Source organism: Tiliqua scincoides, chromosome 7 (genome assembly GCF_035046505.1).
Source record: "Tiliqua scincoides isolate rTilSci1 chromosome 7, rTilSci1.hap2, whole genome shotgun sequence".
NCBI classification, from domain to species: domain Eukaryota; kingdom Metazoa; phylum Chordata; class Lepidosauria; order Squamata; family Scincidae; genus Tiliqua; species Tiliqua scincoides.
In genome coordinates, this window is record NC_089827.1 from 70,527,284 (window position 1) to 70,544,906 (window position 17,623).

General features: G+C 43.1%; 1 protein-coding gene across 7 annotated transcripts in view; it reads left to right on the forward strand.

The window, feature by feature from the left end:
- The first annotated feature begins 3,914 nt into the window (after window positions 1-3,914).
- The window catches only part of PPP1R12A (protein phosphatase 1 regulatory subunit 12A), a 123,725-nt gene continuing 110,016 nt past the window's right edge, over window positions 3,915-17,623 (forward strand). For all 7 annotated transcript variants that reach the window (XM_066633087.1, XM_066633091.1, XM_066633090.1 and 4 more), the window contains exon 1: window positions 3,915-4,212. In XM_066633087.1, the coding sequence (XP_066489184.1) occupies window positions 3,976-4,212 (237 nt within the window). In that variant the 5' untranslated portion in view covers window positions 3,915-3,975. The remainder of the gene's footprint in view (window positions 4,213-17,623) is intronic.

The following is a 17,623-nucleotide window of genomic DNA, read 5'->3' on the forward strand; positions in this document are numbered from 1 at the left end:
AAGCAAGGCTGGCCTTTCCTTTGCTGTCACTGCTGCCTCACAGATGTGAAACAGCAATCAGTGGAGACAGCTTTTGTCCCACAGCTTACATGAGAGGTTGAACAGTTGGCCATCATGCTGAGGGCAGTTGTGTCCGGCCAGCAAGTCTCTGGAGGGCCAGTGCTCATTGGAGACTGGGGGCTCTCAGAGGGCCGGATTGGGAGTCATTGAGGGCCACAAGTGGCCTCAGGGCCGGGGTTTTGGCACCCCTGCCTTAGAAGATGAAGTAGAAAATTGAACAGACAGAATTTAGAATGCAGTTTTGGCAGTCTAGAGCCCAGGTGCATGCATAATAGATTGGAACCAGGACCCCAAGTGCGAAGGACTTCCAGTGTATATGCCCCTCATCTATCAATGTCCTTCAGGTGTTTAGACAGAACAAAGAGATCAGCCTCCAGGCAAAAGAATAAATAGACAGAAAAAAATATTTAAAATGGCATCAATTAGAAATCAGTGGGGAAATATTTTAGAGCGCAATCCTATGCTTGTCTACTCAGAATTAAATCTTATTGTCTTCAGTGGGGCTAACTCCCATGAAAGTCTGCATAGGATTGCAGCCTCAGTCTCAGAACATGCAATTGCTTCCAAAATACACACACAAAAAACCCATTTCTAAGTATTGTGGAGCAAACCAATCTGATGAAGATGGACCAGTGCAGCCTGTTGGCAGCCCACTGAGCCCACATGCTCCAGCAATAGCTCGTGGCCATGCTCCAGTGCAGCCTCCTGCCATGGTTCTGGCATGGCCATTGCCTGTGTTCTTCATGCCCCTGCTCCAGGAAGGCGGGTGTACCCCCTGATGGTATGTCTGGAGTACGCCTGACACCCTGGCCATTCCACACCCAGGATTCTCAGGAGAGGGGCATAAAAGCCTTGCCTCTGGCCAATGATGAATGCTGGCAGGTGAGGGCTTGGGCTAAAGACGAGGGGTGTGGGTCCGCCACACTTCAGAGCAACCCATGGCTCCTGTGATGCTGGCCCTGCCAGATCAGTGGAGGGGTGGAAAAATAACCCCTTTCCCATGGGATTTATGAGATCGCTGCATCTGGGTGCAAGGAGATTGACCACCAAAGACAGCCAGGACCATGTCTTCTATTCCCCTTTTTCCCCCTGGCACCCACCTTCCTTCTCCATCTGCCACTTGAGGCACCAGACAAAATGAGACTCCATTATGAAGTTGTCAGACTACAGTTAACTAGCAAACAATGATTCTATTTGTTTAGGATTCAATCAAGTCAATCATTTTGTCTCTCACTGTGTTATATTAGCATTGTAAAGCTTGGAAAATTGTATCGATGCTAACTACTGCCATTGTAATGGTTACTCTGCTTATCTTGTACATTTGAACTTTACTTGAAATGCTCCTGTGCACTCCCCCATGTTCAGCAATGAGACTCTCCTTTTCTCATCTGCCTTATCTGGGGAGCCTAAAGCTAAAAAGGCATGAAAAACAATCACAACTGATGTGAAATTAGATGTGATCAACTGCTTTCAGAGAGAAGAGTATGTATCAGATGAAGGCTGCATGGTTGGTTTAAGTGAGAGCACTGCTCATACTATTCAAGACAGTGCTGAGAAGATAAAAATGGGATATCTGCAAGTACAAAGAAGGCCTCTTATGCTTGTAGTTCTATAATGAAACACCCAGAGCGGATTCCCCTAACCTGCATCCCCACACATACTTGTGTTAAAAATATTTTTAATTTATGTGTTTTTGAGATATGCGCTGCTTTTCAAAAATGTCAACTCTCATGTAAAATGAGAGATGCCTTTTTTTGTATACAATGTGTGTATATCTGCCAGCTGAAGATAACACATCATGCATCCAGTGAAGTCAGCTCTAGGTTAGGAAAGCTCCTGCCACCATACTGTGTATATTAATCACCAAGAAGACGCAAGACTCTTTGTTGCTTCAGTGTACACAGATGCCTCTCCCTTTGTCATCGCACAGGTCTTCCTTGCACTGGTGTGCCTGTCTCATTTGATTGCAGCCATGGCCTGGAAGAATTCAGCTGATTTCAGTGTGATTTCTACATGTGTTGTCTCTGAGACTGGTTCGATGTCAAATTTGTATTATACCGAGGGCCGAAGTTAGCATTCATGGTGCCTGCTAAGGGCCAGAAATGATGTCATTAAGCAGAAAGTGACATCCTTAAGCAGATGATGACTCGAAATGAGCACTTTGTTTTCACATAGAAACCCATTAGCTGCAAATTACAGAAGAGAAAATGTGCAAATTTTATTCTATTTTCAAGATATGAGACAGCCCAATTATCAAGCTGGGAGAGCCCAATTATAATGGGGGGCTGGATAAATTGCTTTTGGGGACCATGTTCAGCGCGTGGGCCTTATGTTTGATACCCTGAGTCAGAGTGCTTGATACTAATGCACTGCTAACTCTTACTCATATATACACACTGTAACAAAATCTCATTGATTTTGGCCAAGGTACTGTAAGAAAATTATAATCAGAATGGAGTATTGCAAGAAGAAAATATTTGCAAAGAAACAATAGCACCAGTTTTAAATGAATTACTTCAATGGTATTGCTTAAGAGTAAGCATGATTATACATCTGAGTAAACTGTTTTGCTAGTCTGATTCAAAGATGGATAATGGATGAAAAACTCTGTTGCTATGCTACAAGTTACAGTTGTGATGACTAATTTTTATGCAGCATCGAAAAGGTAACTCCCACATCAGGCAAAATGGGGTTTCAATAGAGAAATCCTAAGTATCTCTAAAGATACAGCAGCATGACTGTAACATTTTGAAGTCTAAGGGCCCAATCTTACCCTACTTTCCAGCTCCAGTGTAGCCACAATGCAGCCCATTTTTCCATAAACACAACACATGTTTCCATGCCTTGAGGAGACCCAAGTGACTGCCCCTCCACCAAAGGATGAAGCGCGCACCCCACTGGCACAACTGCACCAGCACTGGAAAACTGTATAGGATCAGGCCCGAAATCACTGCAACCACCAGACATTTGTAGAATGGCCTGGTAGACAATCCAAATGATTGGTTTCTGTATTATTGTTTGAACCAAGCAAATGACAGAACATCAAATATATCCTTATTATTCTATTTCCTTGAATACTGCGTTTCATAGCCATAGGATACAAACCCTGATTTTTCTGAGGGATTATAAGCAAGTCCCATTATAGTCCACAGGGCTTACTCCCAGGTAAGCGTGGAAAGTATTGTAAAGCCCTACTTCGAGAATGAAAAGAAATTCCTGTGCATGTCTACTCAGAAGCAAGTCCCATTACAGCCAAAGGGGCTTACTGCTGGGTAAGCATGGATATAACTGTAGAGCCCTACTTCCTAGAATGGAAAGGAACCTAAAGCCCAATGCTATATGCATGTCTACTCAGAAGTAAGTCCCGTGGTAGTCAATCGGGCTTACTCCCAGGTAAGTGTGGATGGAGCTGCAGTGCCCTACTTCCTCAAATGCAAAGGAAGATCCCAATCCACTGCCTGTCTACTGAGAAGTAAGTCGTGTTATAGTGAATGGGGCTTACTCCCAGGTAAGTGTGGACAGGATTGTGGCCCTACTTCCAATGGAAGAGCCCGAGCCCACGCCTGTCTACTCAGAAGTAAGCCCCACTGCGGCCAATGGGGCTTACTCCCAGGTAAGTGCGGCTGCAGCTGCAGCCCCTCACCCCAGGCAGGCGCCCGCAGCAGCAGCTCTGCCCAGCCTGCCCCTCAGAAGCCAGCCTCCGGCCGGCACCGCCCCTTTCCCGCAGAGCTCTCGCGAGACCCCTGGGCGCTGCCCTTCCTCCCGCCCGAGCGCGGGGCGTGGCGTGCGCGCGGCCGGGCCGGCGGCCGCGGTGCCTTGTGGGAAGGGCGGGCGGTGGGAGCGGAGCGCGGGGCCGGGCCTGGCCGGGCCGGGGCTGGCAGAGCGCGGCGCGGAGCGGCGCGGCGCCCGCGGGGGATGAAGATGGCGGACGCGAAGCAGAAGCGCAACGAGCAGCTGAAGCGCTGGCTGGGCTCGGAGACGGACCAGGAGCCGCCGGTGGTGAAGCGCCAGAAGACGCGCGTCAAGTTCGACGACGGCGCCGTGTTCCTGGCCGCCTGCTCCAGCGGCGACGCCGACGAGGTGCTGCGGCTGCTGCGGCGCGGCGCGGACGTCAACTGCGCCAACGTCGACGGCCTCACCGCGCTGCACCAGGTCGGGCCGCCGCCGCCGCCGCGCACTCGGGGGGCTGCTCCCGGTGGGCTGCCGCCCCACACTCGCCTGGGGGCGAGCCCCGGCCGCCTTCGCGGGGCTCGCCTCTGAGGCTGCCGCCCCGCCGCGCTTCCTGGGGGAAGCCGCGCTGGCCGCAGTGGGGCTTTCTTCTGAGGAGACCGGGTGGGCTCCAGGGTCCCGTCCACGCTTGCCTGGCGCTCAGCCCCATGGGCAAGAGGCGGACTTACTTCTGAGGAGACCTGGCAGGGATCGTTATGCCCTTGGCCGGGGAGGGGGCGGTGAGTGGGCTGTGTGTCTCCCCCTCGCCCCCCACACTTGGCAGGGCTGGGATGCGAGGCTGAGAAAGCTCGAGCCCAATCCTGTGTGTGTCTACTCAGAAGTAAGTCCCATTATAGTCAGTGGTGCTTCCTCCCAGGCAAGTGTGGATGGAGGATGGTCTCCTTAGTGTGGGGGAGGATGTAGGGAGAAGGAGAATGTGGCTTAACCTTTAGGTGTGATTCCCTGAGGCTGAAACCCCATACACACTTTCCTGGGAGCAAGTCTCATTGAACACAGTGGGATTTGTTTCTGTGAAGGTATGCCTGGAATTGTACCCTTTGCCTCATCCCAGGAGGGGGTGGGTGGGTTATCATCATCCCCCCTTTCTCTACATCTGCAATGTGAGGCTAAGAGCCTAGTCCTATGGGTGTCTACTCACAAGTAAGTCCCATTATAGTCAGTGGTGCTTCCTCCCAGGTAAGTGTGGCTGGAGGGTTGTTGCCTCCATTACTGTGGGGAGAGGAGCTGACAGAAGGGGCTGTCCTTGTTTTTTCAGAGTAGCCCGACTCAAGTTGCAGTCTTATCCAAACCTACCTAGAAGTAAGCCCCATTGACTCTAATGGGAGTTGCTTCTAAGTAGACATGCATAGGGTTGGACTCTCAGACCCTTATCCAGACATGACTGAAGGAACTCTTCAACATCTCCCTTACTTTAATTTTCTCTGGTTGGACCTGGTTTTGGGAACACACAACCTACCAACACCCTCCAGGTAGAATTATAAACCCTGTTGGTGTCTACCCTGTTGGTGGCTAGTAGGGTCTTGTGAACTGGCTCTGAATATATCCTGTGCCATTTCCAGTCCCCCAGAGAGCCAGGGTTCTTGGTGAAAGTGGACAAGTTTCAGGCAGTTATAGTGGGGGTTACAGTGGCTCTTACCCTTGAGAGGAGTTGTAGGGTTTCCTGCCGTTTCCTGCCTCCCTTGTTTCCCAAATTTGCGGAAGTGTAAATACTATTGCTCCTCTCCTAAACCAAATCAGATCCTTTTTTCATGACCCCCCCTTTATTTCCTTCTTCAGAAGTGTGTGTGTTTGTTGGACTTCCCTGATACTTGCTGTGCACTGTGGAACATGAACCCCGTACTCCTCTCTCTCTGTTGTGTCAGAAGCTGTAAATTAGTTTCTTATATTGTTTTGTACACAGAGATTAATTCTTGTTTTCAGGAAAAGATGATAGGGACCTGGGTTGTGAAGTTTTCTCAAAATGGATGCTTTGTGCACGTTAAAGTTTTATAGGAGTCTGATTGGAATCTCAATGTTAGCCAAATAAGGCAAGACTGTAGCAATCCGGAGATAATGCGAGTTTGCTTGAATAGTTCTAGGTTTTATTAACAGGCCAAAAGCAGTAACATTAAGTTCACTGAATATCAGAAAACCAAGAATAATCACTTTGACAACTTGATTTTTGTTTTGAATATTGTCTTAGTAGTTCCATAAGGACATAATTAGGATCTCTTGCTGATCAGGTAAAAATTATCTCTTCGAAAGACACTGACTAGCGAAGAGTAGTTACCTGTGAAACACAGATTTCAATTTAGTTTGTGTTAAAAATTCATGGTGATGAAATCAGCATGAGGAAAGCTTCCCTGTTGCTGTCTTGCTTAGAGATAGCTTGTCAGCTGAAGGTGGCTTACATATTAAGCATATTTTGCTTTTATTGTTGTGCAAGGTGTTAATCAGTTTTCTTTCGTGAATGAAACCTGCCATTCTTCTCTTTAAAGGGTATGATTGGCTAAGAGAAATCATACGTATCCTGTTTACAAAATAAGTTGTACTAAGAAGAAACTAAGCTACAGACATTGTGTGTTTCCGTGTACAAATTTGGGAAAAGACTAATTTCTTGTTAACGCTTGGCTTATTTGCCAACTTCAGCGGTGTTCCATCACTTGGGAGAAATGGTTTTATTGTTTTGAGGTGACTTTTTATTGGGCTAGGTGTTAATCTGTTCTTGGACTCTAGAAGATTCAAAATTTATAGAACTTGCAATGGCAGTATAAAGGTGATGTTGTCATGCGAGTGATGGCTTCAAGATACCAAGGGGAAGAAGCTTTTCTTGCCAGCAGCCTCTTCTAGAAGAGAACATCTTTGTGGTAGCATAATTCAACATAGTTGACTCTGTTGATGTTGAATTTCATCAGCCTAGCTCTGATAGATTTCATACTTTGGAGAGTAGAGTTGTGTAAGACCTGTCAGCATAATTTCTTAAAATGTGTCTGGTTATAACATCGCTTAATGCAGTGTTTCTCAAACTGTGGGTCGCGAGCCAATTTCAGGTGGGTTCCCATTCAATTCAGTGTGTGTTCTATTTTCTTAATATATTAGACTTGATGCTACCCTGGTATGTGACCACATTTGGGTTAATGTTGCAGATCTGTACTTTTAACAGTATGTGCTTTTAACCATGATAGTCAATGGAGCCTCCTTGGTAAATGTGGGATAGGATTGCAGTCTAGGATTATTAAAAATGTTCCTGCTTGATGATGTCACTTCTGGTCATGGCATCACTTTCAGGTTAATGACATCACTTCTGGCGGGTCCCGACAGGTGGTCACTCTAAAAAGTGGGTCCCAATGCTACAAGGTTTGAGAACCACAGTCTTAATGTGTAGGAGACTCTTCTGTCAACATGTAGGTGGTTGAGAAGCTTGGAAGGCTAGCTTTGTGCCAAAACAGATTTATTGGGGAACCCAGTTCGTTGATAATGGAACTTTCCAGGTACGCAACTACAGCCTGCAAATGGTCAGTTTTTATCTGAATAAGTTCTGTTGTGGACCTGTTGAGGAGTAAGGAGCTTTGTGAATGGAATTTGCAATCCTTTTGGATGTATTTTCGAAGTGTAGTGGGCCATGTGAACTTCATTCACCAGGACTCATATTATGTGAGTCTGCCTTGTCCTAGCTAGGGATGTGGAAAATTAAGGCCTCCCACTCCTGCAACTCTGGGTATTTATAATATGACTGAATTTGTTACCTTTTGAAAATGTAAATAAATGCACATGTTAAATTAGATCCACAGTGATTTTTTTAAATGTTTAGTTTCATGGTTTGTGTTGGGTGCACAAAAGGTAAAAGATTCACACTTTGAACATAAAGTTTATTCATGCTAAGGAAGTGTCACTCAGTTACTGCTAGGATCTTCAGCACTGTTCATGGAAACTGAAACTTGGCTGCTTCTTTTGCTCCACAAAGTATGTATGGGTGACAGGACCAATTTCTGTCAAGACTAGATTTTTCCTCACATTTTCATAAATAGAAATTGTTGAGAAAATGTTAATAGTTTATTCTGCCTGCTATTGTTCTTCCTGTACGATAGCAGAGTCAGCATTCCAAACATAACTTTAGATTTCAGTATATGTCTTAATGCTTTCAGTAAAGGATGGTAACACCAGTTTAACCCATTTCTGCCCAGCCTACAAGTGTACACATTTGATGCCTGTTGTGTATATGCAACGTTGTGCAGAAATGGCTTAATCTGGAATGATTTGCCTCTCATGGATTAGGTCTCGTTATTCCTTGATATGTTTTCTGTACTAAAGTATGATGATCTTTGACAAAGATCCTTATAGTTTATCGACAGCTTTCTGAGTTTGCAGTCATTTAGTGATTTCCCTCATGGCTTTTGGGTATTTCCATTTTCCTTGCACCACATCCCTCATCACAGTCAAGGTTTCGCTTGACTTTGGGATTTTGGATTAGGGAAGATAGCTTGTACAATTTACATTAGTATAAACTCAGAATGTTCCTTGATGTTGTAGAAAGTCCAAAGGATAAGAGACCTTCCAGTTTTGTTCTCTACAGCTGATGTAAAGCTTTGTTGCTGAGACCATAAGGAGCTCTTTCAGTTAAGGCACATGGCCCACTACACGTCAAAACATTGGTTGAAGATTATCTAAGGATGACTGATGGTTGTTCTTAAGAATTTCAAATTTTGTTTTGTGAAGTAATCTTTATCTCCTGCTCAAGCCTTTTTCTTGCATGTTTCAATCTGTCAAAAATGAAGCACAACTTGGGCTGTAGCACTTGTTCTGGGACAAACTTTTGTGTGAGCTGGTCCCTCTTCCTGCCAAAGCAAGGCAGTCTTCTTGGTGTAGAAAACAAATGCTGATGATCCCAAGTATCTGTCTTTTTTTACTGATCCCTATAAGACAATAATGTTTATGGTTTATAGGAAAACTACATTTTCTACTTTTAAAAGTGGATTGGATGTTCATTAAAATGTATTCTTGCCTGTAACTTTAAGTCAGCATATAGCTTTGTTTTGTACTCACTCTGTTTATTTAAAACATTGCTTTCCTGCATCCCATAAACTGAATTAACAAAATCAATATCACATTAATATAGCAATACTATTAATACTATATGACAATAAATTACTGCACATGTTGGATAAATTAGCTAAATGCAAGTTGAAGTGAAAGGGGTTGATACTGCTTTTCAGAAGTAAAATGAAACCTTTTCCCTGGGAAGTGAACTCTTCATTCAGTGTGCTGAGCATTTTAGAGCCTAGGGGCTCTGTAATGAAAAACTCTACACCTGGCTGTCACCATTCTAATCTGGTATAGATAAAGGCATGCAAAGCAGAGTCTGAATTCCTGACCACAAGAGCATGGCTTGATAAATACAGAGAGTTGATACTTCAGGTATGTGGGTCCCAGGGTCTGAAGGCTTTAAAGGTTAATACCAGAACCTTGAATTGGGACCAGAAACACACAGGCACCCAGTGCGTTTGGTGTATCATAAGTTGTATATGGTTGTGCATTGTAGTACCTATCAAAAGGCAAGCAGCGACATTTTGCTCCAGCTGAAACTTTCAGTTCATCTTTAAGGGCACCCCATGTAATGTGTAGTATAATGGGTGGTTGGAAGTTACAAAAGCATAGATCAGCAAAGCAAAGTTAGTGTAGTTCTGAGGTGGAGCACATATTCTGCATGCAGAGGGTCCCAGATTCTATTCCTGGCATGCTGAGGTAGGGCAGAGAAAAATTGTTTGCATGAAACACGGGAGAGCTACTTTTAGTAATTGTCTTCAGTACCAAGCTAGATAAACATGATCTGGTTCTGTGTAAGGCAGCTTCCTATGTTCGCATATTGAAGAAATGTCAGTCTTTGCAACAGTACAGCTGGTAAATGTTCTTTTAGTAGCAGATGTTACTTCTCAAAAAAGCAGACCTGGGTTCAAAAGCAGCCCAAGTTCCTTATCGGATCGGATAGGATATTAGGTACCTATTCTCTTAGAACTTAGAAAGAATTCTTATTATACACCACTGGTTCTGAAAATCCTCCTGAGGAAGAAGGAACCACCTAAGTGCTTGTGGGAGTGGGGGATTGCAGCAATGTGACCCCCAGGATCACACTGCTTCTGGAGAAAGGGGAGGGGTTCCTGGCTTACCTAAAGCCAGTGACAGGGCCGCGTGGGGTGCAAGGAGCCCCGTGGACACCTCCGCAGGGCTTCCCAAGCCTTGAAAATTAAAAAATGCAATTGGAAGTCACTTCTGGTTTCCACTTGTGAGGCCAAAAGTGGCTTCCGATCACTTTTTTAAATTTTCAAGGCTTGGGGAGCCCTGTAGAGGTGTTGGCTGGGCTCCCCACACCCCTCTGGATCGCATTACTGACTTCGGATAAGCCAGGAACCCCCCACCCTTGCCCCAGCAGCAGCATGATCCTGGGGATTGCATTACTGCAGTCCCCTTGTCCCTACCCATTAAGGGGCCAAACCTAAGTTTTCCCGGGTTGGTGGGTCATGACCTACCAATTTGGGAACAACTGCTATACACAGAATCAGAGTTCAAAGGGTTTTTCTCTTTGAATCATTAAACCACCCCACTATCATTCTACACACACGCAAACAACATCTTAAAATTGTCTTGTAGAAAGTATATAGATAAAATGTGTTTTCTGACAAGGTCATGAACCATTTTATTTGTACAGATTCTTGCTTGGGGCATTCCAATGTAAAAGTAAACTTAAAATAATCATATAGAGACTTTTGCTAGCGTGATTATAAATTGAAAGGCTTGATTTAGTATTAAGTCAATAAAACATTTAGAAGATCTTAGAGAAGAGTTGGAAAAGTGACTTGAATCATTTAACTGAAAATATGGGCATGATTCAGGAAAACCTAAAGTCTATTAAATTTTACTGAGGTAAATCCCTTCCACACTTAAATGATTGGGTGGTAAAACTACTTAATTTTGTCTGGATTGAACTGATTGTGTTATTGAGTACATTTTAAAGGTGGTCAGACCAATCCTTAAATTTCATTGATTTCCATGTTGGTCAAGTTATATTTGTTAAAATCAAACAAAACCTTTCTCTTGTCAGTTGAATTTCATAACCTAAACTAAAAAGTAACTAGAATTTAATTATAAATTACAGCACATTCCTCTGGAGTTGAAACACGTCGAGCCTTTCATGCTAGGCAGAATTCAAGTCCATAGAGAGAGGTTGTTAAAGCTCATCTTGAGATTGACTGCTAGAAGCTTGTGATTATTCATGACAAAGTATATAATTTTAATTCCAGAGACAAATGATTAAACCTCGTATAAAGTCATGTCTTCCACCATAGGTTTAAGTCAGTGTTATTCAAACTGTGAGGCGCGGCTCTTTAGGGCGGCGCTAGGAACTCAAAGGGGAGGCGTGGGATATCGTCTTGCAGTGATACAGTCACACCCCTGGGCCCATCTTCTGCCCATCGCCTGCCCCCTTTTTTTAAAGCAGAAGAAATGGGAGTTGCTCAGCTTGGAGAGTGGCTGCTGCCGCCCTGCCCTCTTCCAAGCATGGTTGGCTTGCAGTCCTTAACCCTCGCTGATCCTTGTCTGGTTGGTTCCTGCTTCTCATCAAAGTGAAATCTCTCTTTTCAACCCCTCCCTCTTCCACTCCCCCCTTTCGATCTCCAAACCTTCCCGCTTTCCTCCCCCCTCCCCTTAAAGTTGTTTCCATGCAGTTGGCAAAGGGGGAGGGGAGAGACAAGTGCACACTTTACTTTAAAAAAAGGGCACTGTTTTTAAAGTGATTTATTAATCTTGTTGTTTGACTGAAGAGGAAAGGCTGTATTTTTAAAGTGATGAATCTTGCTATTTGAAGGGAATACTTATCAACCATTGAAGAAGCGATTGCCAGCCCAATCCTATCCACACTTTCCTGGGAGTAAGCCCCATTGACTCTAATGACACTCAGAAGTAGACATGCATAGGCTTGAGCTGTGCATCTCCTAGTATAGGAGACAAATCAGCTTCCTAACAAAACCTTTATCAGCTCTGATACATTTTCATGGCCTATTTTTGTTTTCCCCACCAGCTGCTGGAAAAACTTAATTTCATTAAATTAACAAAGGGTTCAGTCCTATCCAAGGAGAATGGGAGAAATGACTAGTTGAATTGGGGTCCACAGGGGTGTGTGTGTGTAATGTTAGTCAGACTGGTTGTTCACAAAGTTCATTTGATAAAACAAGTCTATTGGTAGGCTTACAAAGTTTAAAAAAATGAGTCCTCCTGGACCAGACAAAATCTACCTACTCCAGCATCCTGTCTCCAGCATCTGTTGGAGTAGGTAGATACAATCTACCTACTCCAACAGTGATCAGCAGCTGATCATTTATAAAGCATGTATATTGCTGTGTATTAATAATATATTTTTAAGATCTGCATTTAATCAATGATATGATTAATATAATTAATATTAATATAATTAATATATATTTAATATTTAATATTATTTAATATAGTTAATATTTCTGGCCACTTCCTGTTTAATGATGTCACTTCCAGCCTCAGGAACATGATGGGGAGTCATGGCCAACAGCCACAGGGATCAAGGGAGCCACTGGCCGGAAACGTTTTGAGTACCACTGGTTTAAGCAATAGGTAAATCCTGGAAGGTGGTTTAGATGCATGTGTAGACTATTTACCTTGCTCATAGGTCAATGGCTGATTGAGGTACACAGATTATATTGCTAGTACTATACTGTTTGCTTATATTTAAAAAAAATAGCCATTTCGGTTACTAATTACTAGTTGGCAACCTTCAGTCTCGAAAGACTATGGTATCGCGCTCTGAAAGGTGGTTCTGGAACAGCGTCTAGTGTGGCTGAAAAGGCCGATTCGGGAGTGACAATCCCTTCCACACTGGGAGCAAGTGCAGTCTGTCCCTGGCCTGTCTTCCTGGCTATGGGCCTTCCTTCTTTGCCTCTTAGCCTCAGACTGTTGGCCAAGTGTCTTTTTAAACTGGGAAAGGCCATGTTGCACAGCCTGCCTCCAAGCGGGCCGCTCAGAGGCCAGGGTTTCCCACTTGTTGAGGTCCACTCCTAAGGCCTTCAGATCCCTCTTGCAGATGTCCTTGTATCGCAGCTGTGGTCTACCTGTAGGGCGCTTTCCTTGCACGAGTTCTCCATAGAGGAGATCCTTTGGGATCCGGCCATCATCCATTCTCACGACATGACCGAGCCAACGCAGGTGTCTCTGTTTCAGTAGTGCATACATGCTAGGGATTCCAGCACGTTCCAGGACTGTGTTGTTTGAAACTTTGTCCTGCCAGGTGATGCCGAGAATACGTCGGAGGCAGCGCATGTGGAAAGCATTCAGTTTCCTCTCCTGTTGTGAGTGAAGAGTCCATGACTCGCTGCAGTACAGAAGTGTACTCAGGACGCAAGCTCTGTAGACCTGGATCTTGGTATGTTCCGTCAGCTTCTTGTTGGACCAGACTCTCTTTGTGAGTCTGGAAAACGTGGTAGCTGCTTTACCGATGCGTTTGTTTAGCTCGATATCGAGAGAAAGAGTGTCGGAGATCGTTGAGCCAAGGTACACAAAGTCATGGACAACCTCCAGTTCATGTGCAGAGATTGTAATGCAGGGAGGTTACTAATTATAATATTTTGAATTTAGCAGCTTAGGAATCAGTTTGTGGAGTAAGGATCATCTTGAACTTTTGCATTTTTTTCTGTCTTATCATATTATTAGAACTGTGGGGTTTTCTATTCTCCCCCACTGAAGAATGGGGATGGATGAAGGAAGAGACTTTCAGAGCAGATTTTGGAAAGGTACAAAATACAGGGGAAGAAGTTCCAATATGTCTGTTAGAAGTGGCTTTTCTAACTTGTTGGAAGGACAAAGGACGTGATTATTACCAGAATAGAGAAGACCACGAATTGGAAGAAAACATAGAATACTCAGTAAAAGGTTAGCAGTTGGTTGTTGTGGGGTATATGTGTAGGACTGGAGAGAGAAGCTGGGAGGACCATTGCCAGGGTTCAGTCCAGAAGATTTTTTGGGATTCACATAGTATATCTCAGCATTCACGTAGTCTGGATTAACAATTTTGTGAAACTGTGTACTGTTGGAATACATTTCATCCTACCTGTAGCAGATTGCTTTCAATTGAACTTAAACCAATAGCTTAAATGCATAGCTCTCAATTAACTCTAGATGTGTGTTAGAGGTTACACAAAGCAAAAATACATGTTATTTTTAAGGCTGAATCGAAGGGACTTTAAGACATAGAATGAATAGTGAGTGAGTGAGAAAACTTTGTTTTAAAGTATCAACGCTTAAAATTACAGTTAAGCCTTGTGGTCAGATTTCTTGGTTGGTTCAGCAGTGTCATATAGGGTATAATCCAGCCAAAGTCAAGCACTTCTGAGTCCAGTTGATTTTGATAAGAGATGTTTTTAACTATCCTACTTGAAATCAGTGGTACGTAGTAAATGCCTTTATCTTTTGGCTGAATTGTGCTCAGTACCACAGGTTTTACAGCCTAAGAGTGATGTTTGTGCCCATCTGGTATGTGTTTATAGGACTTCAAAACTCTTGCTACTTTAAAATGATAGAAGTTGGATATTAAGTTCTTATTGTGATGTTGATGAGACTTTTCCTTGTTCAGGCTGAGAGGTGTGTATTGACATTTGGGTCTCTCCCTGTACTCCTGATGCTGAAGTGTTCTTCTCTGGTATTTCATTTTGTGTGTGTACTTGTACGCATGCATACATCTTAGATGATGTGTGGAAAATAGCACTAAATATTTGGACTGATTTTATTATTTCTAATCAAATTAGAATTATTTTATTTTGAAAATGGGTGAATATGCACTAGAGGAGAAGGAAACTGACATTCTGGACGCACTCATAGAGGTTTGTTTGATTCTACTACTTGTTTAGACTGTAAATTTTGAAGGCAGTCAGTGAGCATTTGGGAGGAAAAGTCTGATAGAAGTGGGATTTGAAAATTGCATTTTAGCAGTATGTGTTTTCTTATGTAAGGGCCATCTTGTATGTGATATTTTTGTGTATGTAGATGGTCTCTGCATTACAGGCAGGGAATCTACTGCCACCTGCAGCTTTCTAGTGAGTATACCTGCAATAAATTAGGTGTGCTGTGGTTGTATGGGATAGTGTCCATGTTTGTGCATGTTTTTCTGGTGCATGCCCACAATATGTGTTAAGTTGCCTTACATTTTTTCAAAAGATGTGGTTTGTCAAAACACTGTTTGTGCTCATCATCTCCCCTAGTGTCAAGGTAAAGGCAAGATTGTTACTGTTTACTTTTTGCTATTGCAGGCCAAGTTGTATGAAGAGATGGTAAGCCAGAATAGTGCTATACCATTGATTTCTCAAATGTTTTAGCACCAGGATCCATTTTTTTAAATGAGACACTATTGGGACCCACCTAACTTTTCGAGACTTTAAGTTTTCACCTTATCGGCTGCTCAAGCATCTGTTTTTATCCATTTTACTATGGTGCAGGAGGCGCCTTCTGGAGCATTTGTTAAACCTCACATTCATTGGATTGGGACCATTCTGGTGGCCTTGCATTCCCCTTTGCCTGGCCTTTGATTGGAGTGGAGACACACTTGCCTTCTCATGAGTAAACACAAATGTGCTGCTCCTTTTCAGTTTCAGTAGGGTTTAATACGTTTTCCTGGTCAGCTTGGGAGGGGGGTGGGACCATGCTGGAGTGTGTGTTTTTGGGACCTGCATTGACTGGATCTGGACCATTCTGGTGGCGTTGCATTCTTCTGGGTCTGCCCTTTGAAGTGGACTGAGGCTTGGTCACCTACATGAGTAAGCATGCGTATGCAACCCACAGTTTGGGAAATACTGTGCTATACTAAATGAACATTCAGGAACTTTGTTATTGCTTTAGACTATATTTAAAAAATTTAAACTGCATAGAAAGTAGTACAGTTCAGTGTTATGGATTAATTGATACTTGTTAGTAAAACAGTTTTAGTTTGCTAGCAAAGTACGTGGTTGATTCATCATACAGAACTGCAGAAGGATATATTTTAGAGAATGTAAATTTACAGGCTAATGAGTACTAATTTAAAGGTTCACAGCTTCCTTAGCATTGTTTACATGAAATGCCACATCACTACATGTGAATGCTGGAGTCCTTATTAGCATGCCTCTGTTTATCTTCATTTTGTTGATTTGACTTAACCATAAAAAGGCAAACTTAAGTGAATCTGCAAAGTAGTAGACTCCTACCAAGCAGTGTGTGTTCTGATGCTATCTGGTGGGTGGAGACATTCCAAGTTGTCATGTATTGCTGGGTGCATTCCTGAAATGACAGTCAGTGGAAACTGTGGCATAGAATGAAGGCATTCCTCAGCTGTCACCTTTTTGTTAGAACTTATTGTTAGAACAATAAAGGAGAGATTGGTGTATATTTGTAACAGAATGTTTGGTCAATACCAAGAACCTGCTTTTTATATAATTTATAAAACTAATATAGTTACTGTGCATCTTGTAAGCAAATATAGCTTCTTAAAGTTTGAGAGTTCAAAAGAAAGAAGATTCAAAAGCTTACTGTTGGCCTGTATGAGAGGATGGAGGCCTAGCTCAGACTAGCTATGTTGTCATGTTTTATTAGAAAAATTTGCACCGTTCTGGGTTCGCTATGTTGGAAATAAAAATAGTCTGCCTCTAGTGTGATGTTTTTTATGTTGGTAATTTAAACCATTTCTGTCCAACGTTGCATATACGCACCAGGGATCAAATGTGTACCCCTCTGGGCTGAGCAGAAATGCTTAATGCACTATCGTGTAGAGTGTGTGTTCAACATGGAATACCAGGATCTAACTCTATCGAAAGATAAATGAATAATAGCTAATGTCATGAGGAGGGCACAGTTATGTTCTATTTTCTTCCTTTTGCTCAAGTGGCTGTATGTATGAATGCTTGTAAGGCCTTCTTATTACATCCTTGCAGTTACTATTTGCCTGAGGCATATAACATTGCTTTTTGGTGAGCAGCGTACCAGACTGTTTGCCTTGTGACACACAAATAAGTGCATATCAGAAAAACCGATTCACTTTGATGTACTTGCCGGTAATACATTTTTCAGTAGATAAAGTTTATTATAATTAGGAGTTCAAAAAGAATGTGCAACGTTTAAATAGAAATTATCTAGTTGCCACTCACATTGTACAAAAATAGGAAAATGTCTTGTGTTTTCTGAACAAACAGTAGATGGTAAGATTCAAAAAGCCTACAATGTCGGCCTGTACCGAAGAATGAGAGAATTGAAGTTGCTAACCAGTAAAACCCCTGCATTTCATTAGAAAAATGTTCACTAGTATAGGTTCACTACTTCCTTGAAATTGTCACCTTTCACAAGGGTCCAGAAATCGTCTTGGCTTACTAACCAAACATTGATCCGTCCCCCAACACCTCTCACTCCAAACACTCTTCAGACTTTTAACACCCACCACACACTTCAGACTAGCACACATACATGCACTGTCTCCAAAACACACTTCTTCCAACAACCCTTAATTTGTGATTCTTGGTAAATTTTGTTAGGATATACTAAAAATGCCCTTGAACAAGTGTGGAATTCCATTTCTTCTCCACTGAAAAAGTGCAGTTTGATCCTTGGTAGATAAAGTTAAGAATGGTTTTTAGGCAGAAGGCAATGATCCTCTGCAAGTTGTAACAAAACATACTGTAGTCCTGATTTTTTCAGAACTCTCATCCAGTGGTTCTTTGCAATTACAATGCTTCTTTTCCTGTTCTCCATCTTTCCAACTCACTTGCCATAGGCAGGTTCTTCATTGGTTGCACACTCCACAGGGCTTCATTTTGCTCCA